The 6819-nt window shown below is 35.1% G+C and overlaps 1 protein-coding gene across 1 annotated transcript; it reads right to left on the reverse strand.

Moving 5' to 3' along the window:
* Window positions 1-3533: 3533 nt before the first annotated feature.
* On the reverse strand, window positions 3534-4540 carry LOC125216283 (basic leucine zipper 43-like). The gene has a single exon (XM_048117959.1). It carries the CDS (start codon window positions 4458-4460, stop codon window positions 3834-3836), a length of 627 nt encoding a protein of 208 aa, XP_047973916.1. The 5' UTR covers window positions 4461-4540; the 3' UTR covers window positions 3534-3833.
* Window positions 4541-6819: the final 2279 nt, after the last annotated feature.

Below are 6819 nucleotides of genomic sequence, written 5' to 3' on the forward strand. Positions count from 1 at the left end.
CAAAATTGAAAGTAAAAAATATAAATATACAAAATGGATAAAATAAGAGAGAGAAAGATAAAAAGTAGTCTAATTCGTTTAGCGGAGTGTGAAATCCATTTTTTAAAATTGAGAGTTTCTATTTTTAGGAAATAGAGTGAGTACTATAATACTAGTTGAAATATTGTTAATGGACAATATTAGTGAGACACACATTATTTGTAGTGCAGCATGCGGTTAAAAACTTTTTAAAATAAAAATGGACTAATTTTGTGTGACGGACTAAAATGACAAATAAGACAATTTTCGGGGATGGACGAAGTATGTTATAATCATTCAAGTTATATATGTACATAAAAAACGTCGATACTCAAGGTTGAAGTGATATTTTAAAAGAAAAATGTACTCATAAGTCTAATTTTGTACTACTACGTATTGTATTTCATTTGTTTGCTAGAGTAATATAAATTAATATGATTTAGTAATATAAATTAATATGACATTATCATACATATTTGTGATACGATTGATATATCAAATAGTGGTGCGTTATATTGCTGGTGCGTTATATTGCTAAATTTTTAAGTTATTAACTTTGCTAACTCATCAACGCAGTGTATTATAAAATGTCAATATAATGATATTAAAATGTCAAAATCCAACTACGAGCTTTTAACTGCAATAACTTAAATATACGCTATTGGAGCTGGAATTACCGTAGCTGCTGGCACCAGACTTGCCCTCCAATGGATCCTCGTTAAAGGATTTAGATTGTACTCATTCCAATTACCAGACTTTAGGAGCCCGGTATTGTTATTTATGTGACTACCTCCCCGTGTCAGGATTGGGTAATTTGCACCTACTGCCTTCCTTTGATGTGGTAGCCGTTTCTTATGCTCCCTCTCCGGAATCGAACCCTAATTCTCCGTCACCCGTCACCACGAAAGTAGGCTAATATCCTACCATCGAAAGTTGATAGGGCAGAAATTTAAATGATGCGTCGCCGGCACGAGGGTCGTGCGATCCGTCGAGTTATCATGAATCATCGTAGCAACGGGCAGAGCCCGTATCGACCTTTTATCTAATAAATGCATCACATAATATCAACACAATATATATATTGAAATGTCAAAAATTATGTGTTGACATATTAATATTATCTAATAAATGCAACACATAATATCAACACAATATATATATTGAAATGTCAAAAATTATGTGTTGACATATTAATATATATTGAAATGTCAAAAATTATGTGTTGACAATTTTAATACACTGTGTTGATGACTTAACAATTAATAACACTTATATCAGATGGAGTATATATATATAACTTCTTCGCATTCCTTTTTACCTGATAATTTTGTAACACGTGAATATATATGATGCGTATATAATAGTACTATAATATATCCAAATATACAGAAAATTATTAGTATACTATACTAGTAAAATATAAGTTCATATTTTAATTGCACTGTGCAATTAGCCGGCAAGTAACGGTTACATATGTCATATAGTACTATAGTATGTTAACTTGGATCTCAATGAGTACTCCAAAGTAGATAGGAGTATATAATATAGTACTAGTAATTGAAAAAGACTTTGACGTGAGATAAAAATTATAGTAAAGGCCAAAATTGGTCCTGAACATATGGTCATTTTATAATTTTGGTCCTAAACTTTATCTTTTGAATTTTGTGGTCCTGCACATTTCAAATCGAATCACAATTGGTCCTCCGTCAATAATTCCGTTAATTTTATAACAGTCAACGGTTTAACACCAATTTTGACCAAATTATCTGATTTTTAAATTATTAATTAATTCTCTAATTATTTTATCAAATACTCATTTAAAATCATATGGTCACATTCATGAAAATAACTAATATGCTCACAATTGCGTCGGCGTCTTTGAAGCTCAAACAACACCTGTGTAAACAACTCCATGTTGGCCTCATGGTCCGCCGCCTGCGGCTCCACGTTCCCCAACTATATCCAAAGCCATGTAAACCTCCGCATATTTCTTCCCCAATTTCTCCGGCGTCACATCGACGCCGCGGCACGCGGTCACAATCACGGAAACAGATTGATTAACGATATGGATGCACTCAAACAGATCATTATGTGAATCATCAATCGTAGTAACACCGAGAACGTAAATTGAATTAACTAGACGGTATACAACACGATAGCGCGACTCGGCGCCGAAAATCACCTGACCAGAGGAGGCAGTCAGCATATCGTCGCCGATAAAATCGGCGGAGGAATCGGAGGCGGGATGCTAATGATTCTTCGCGAAGGAGCGGCGGGTGCCGCGGAAGGCGAGAGAGCCACGAGCGCGCGTGAAGGAGAGAACTATTCCCGGGTCTGGAAAAGAATGTCGGGGCCACTTGCGGGTTGAAGAGCTAGGGCTAAACACGACATCCGGATCTAGATTGTGGATTGATCGATTCGGATTGGGAGAGGTTTAGAATTGGGGGTTTTGGTTTTTCCGGCGAGAGAGAATTTTGAATTCGAAATGTGAGCATATGAGTGGCGGAGGAGTCTCCGAAGCTGGAGATTAGTGATTTTCCGACGATGTTTGCGTCGGCGTCTTTGCAGATCGGCGTCTTTACACAATTCAGGACCATATGATTTTAAATGAATATTTGATAAAATAATTAGAGAATTAATTAGTAACTTAAAAAATCAGATAATTTGGTCAAAATTGGTGTTAAACCGTTGACTGTTATAAAATGTACGGAATTATTGACGGAGGACCAATTGTGATTCGATTTGAAATGTGAAGGACCAAAGATTCTAAAAGATAAAGTTTAGGGCCAAAATCATAAAATGACCATATGTTCAGGACCAATTTTGGCCTTTACTCTAAAAATTATACACAAAAAGATGAAATTTCAAATTGCTACAGTGACACTTGTGCATTTGACTCGTAGACCAAACTTAATAGTGAAATAATAACCCTAAGTCCTTCATAACCCTAAGTCCTTCATAATTTGAATCTCATAAGATGGCATACCACAGCCGATATATTGTGTGTATGTGTGTTTGAATATTCAAGATTGAATAATGAGTTGTGAAAAAAGACGAGAAATAGTGAATCACCAAATTCGTGTTTTTTATTTTGTTTTCGACATCAATCGATGTGCAAGTAAAAGTTGTTTTACCAAAACAAATAAAGCGACAAGAAGGCATACATATATATTTCTGATTGTAAATAATGGCATCGAGTGCGACATTAGACCTACCAGCACAATACACACACACAACCCCTACATAATTATATAGTTACATCACTAGTGGAGAATTAAATTGCAATGATCATTAATTTTTCCTGATCATAGTGATTACCGTTTAGTAGCGCCATTCTGTTTATTATGTGCCTTTTCAACGCCATCTTTTGCTTTATTCCAAAAAATAATGATATTACTTAATTACCCATTATTCTCTTTATTTAATTACTATATCAAGCGTCGTTGCATGCTTACTTTTCTAATCTATGAAAGAGAGATAATGGAAGAAAAAACAGCAAAATTGCACTTGAGACATAACACAAGAGCTTTCAAGACTCCTAATTTTAATAGATATATTAAAATTAACAAAGAACACACAATCTCTAGCGATTCTCTAATTACAAAATAATTTACTCTGATTCCGATAAATAAACAGAACCAACCAATTTCGATTACCTCTACTCGTACTTAGCTATATATAACTAATTTTCACATGCACTAAATGAGAGAGAGAGATAAATGAGAGAGAGGGTCCGTGCACACTCATTTCAATACTAGTGATTGATTTTCATGTGCTAGATTTTGTAATTAATCGATTAATTAACTTAATCCTCATTATAAAGTGGGGTGATTATTTAGCATTTGCATTGGATTCATTATCTGCTGAAGCTGCCGGACAACCAGTACTTGGCGTATGTCCCAGAGTCTTTGCCGGAGCACCACCGCCTCGTTATGGAGGCGTTCGTTTTCGCCGCGGAACATCCGGGTTTGGCAAACAATGAGCCGGAGCCGGTTCATTTGTTCCCGGTTCCCTACCTTAAGCCGGTTGGCTTGGTTCCTCAGATTCTCCAAGTGTTTCTGTTTTCGCATTCGGGAGCGCCGGGCCGACTCCCGGTTCGACATCATACGCCTACGCTTTCGATCATCCAAAACCGTCTCACCGCACCCGGACCGTTTTTTATTAAATTTATCCGGGTCCTGGTCGTCAGAACCGGAGCTTAACGCGGTCTTAGGTTCGTTCCGGTTCGAATCATCCGAACCGGAGCTCAAAACCGGGTTTTGGGTGGGCGAACCGGAGTTGGAACTAACCGATTCTGGTTCGATAGGGGCGAAAACAGGCGGTTCATCTTGATGGTTAAAGAGAAAAGGGAGGTCGTGGTTTTCCCAAGGGAAACCGGGTTCGAAGGGGTTGTTGCCGAGGAGGGCGTCGGCGGAGAAAGAAGCCGGAAAAGTGGACAACATGGCCGGAAAAGGGATAAGTGGGAGGGGGAGAGGAGAGAAGGGGAAAAGGGAAGGAACGAAGGAGAGGAGAGCGGTATTTAAGGGCGAAACGGTGGGCAGTTGGGTGGGGGCAATTCGGTCATTTGAAGGGAGAATTGTGAGTCAGGCGGCACTAGTGGTGGTGGGGTTATAGCTTTAATGGGGCTTACATCAGCAGGTGGCTCCCATCTTAAAGCTTAGTCACGAAGAAATAAGACAGGTGGGATTGTTTTTTCACACGTGTCACACTATGGTGACCTGAGCTTTTTTTAATCCATGTGTTTTCCGCTCTAGGAGCATTCACACACTTCACCAATAAGGTATCGACCACTTACTGTTCTCCTGCTTTTAACTACTATACTATTATACTATTATTACTCCTCACACTATTTCTTCACCTCATTCCAAACTTTGTATTAAATGAAATGTACATGGAATAAGAATCTCATATTTAAAAAGTCGGAAACTGTATTTAATATTTATTTTAGGATTGATTTCAATTAGGATCAACTTTGTGGGACGGACGAAAATAGTAAAATTGAACAAACTTTGTGGGACAAGAATCTCATATTTAAAAAATCGGAAAGTGTATTTAATATTTATTTTAGGATTGATTTCAATTAGGACCAACTTTGTGGGACGGACGAAAATGGTAAAATTGAACAAACTTTGTGGGACGAAAGGCTTACTTCATAAGGAACGAAATATTTGTTTTTCGACACAAAATTGTATGTTATAATTTTTTTTGAGTTAATGCGTAGAAAATAAAATAGGAGAATAATGTTATTTTTATTTAAAAAAGAAACATTTTATTTATGATTTTGAAAGAAATCGAGAAGAATAGTCTTGGATAAAAATGATCGAAGAATGTGAAGAATAACAAAATGCTATTCCCTCAACAAAAAAATTATTTTAAGGTATGAATGAAATAGGAAATATTTGGTGTATTTATGGAGTGAGATTAACAAAATGCTCTCTCTCACATTTTAATTTTACTAATTCTATAGTTAAAATTCGCGTCATATACAATTATCTCTAAAAATTTTAGTGAACGGATCTATTTTAACGGATGTAGTATTTTTTAAAGAAACAATCTTACCAAATTGTAAGTCATACTGGCTTTTATCTAAAACTGAAACTAATAATGAATTAGTAGTAATATAGTACTATTAGATTTAAAAATCAACTCTAATAATGCGTCTACACTTCTATGCTACCCATATTATCCTTCACAACTCCTTACTTTTTCCTTCACAGCATATATATTTCCAAACTAAACCTCTTTACATAGATCATTGAAGCAGAGTGAAGCAGATCACTTTTGTAAACTAATTAGTTAGGGATTCGAGTGGGCAAATAAGTAGATTGAAAAATATCATTAATTCATCTTTTAAAATAGAAAAATATAGCTAACAGCTATGAATAAATAAAACTAAAAACGATAAAATTGAAGTGAAACAAAAAATAATAAGCAAATTTCAAAATAAAAAAGTAAACAAATTGTATCAGAGGAGGATTATAGAGCATGAGAATAAATAAAGATTGTGTGGGACACATAATATTTCATGAAAATGAAGGTGAAATAGACTTTGGATAGCCGCCCAACTTATTCCATCCATCGCTTCTTACAATCACATGGTCCACTCCGACGACTCCCCTCTAGATTCCTACAACGAATAAACAGAAAACGTCTATATTCACAAAATATCTACTGTCCTAAACTTTTTACGTATCATTTTCGAACATATCATATTTTATACTTTGTTGAAGATTGTGTAGCTGTAACATTTTGCCGGACGTATGTAAAGATTGCAAAACCATTACTACTCTGTCGGGTGGAATGTGGATTATTTAAAAAGGTGGCAGAGAAAGCTTTTTCTACTTAACTTTCTAAACATCATTTTCAAGTCCTGTGTTCAAAAGAAACGCTTTGTTATAATAGGACGGAAGGCGTACTATTATAATGCGACCTTTCAAAAGTAGAAATTGATTAAATTTTTTAGGCGAACCAAAATGATAAAATGAAATTATCTTTTAGAACAGACAAGAGTATTTAATATAGGGTTAATTGCCTTTAAAATTGTGAAGTTTGATCAAATTCTAGTTTATTTCGTATCATTCAAAATTTGATGACAAATCATGAGTTTTTAAAAATTATCAACTGTACCATTTAATCAAATTTCTTCTAATATTTTTAGTTTCTTAAGCTGAAGATCACGTCGTTTTTAGTCATTTATATTGTCACATTAATGTACATTTACGTCATTATTTATTGACAATACCAAAATTGTACACCTGCACATAAATTTTGCATCGACTTTATAAGTTTTTTTCTTTCTAA

The sequence above is a fragment of the Salvia hispanica genome, chromosome 1 (assembly GCF_023119035.1).
Source record: "Salvia hispanica cultivar TCC Black 2014 chromosome 1, UniMelb_Shisp_WGS_1.0, whole genome shotgun sequence".
In the NCBI taxonomy this organism is placed as follows: domain Eukaryota; kingdom Viridiplantae; phylum Streptophyta; class Magnoliopsida; order Lamiales; family Lamiaceae; genus Salvia; species Salvia hispanica.

Bases quoted from the DNA above. Each gene is read 5' to 3' on its own strand.
- LOC125216283 (XM_048117959.1), bottom strand. From the start codon at position 4,460: ATGTTGTCCACTTTTCCGGCTTCTTTCTCCGCCGACGCCCTCCTCGGC.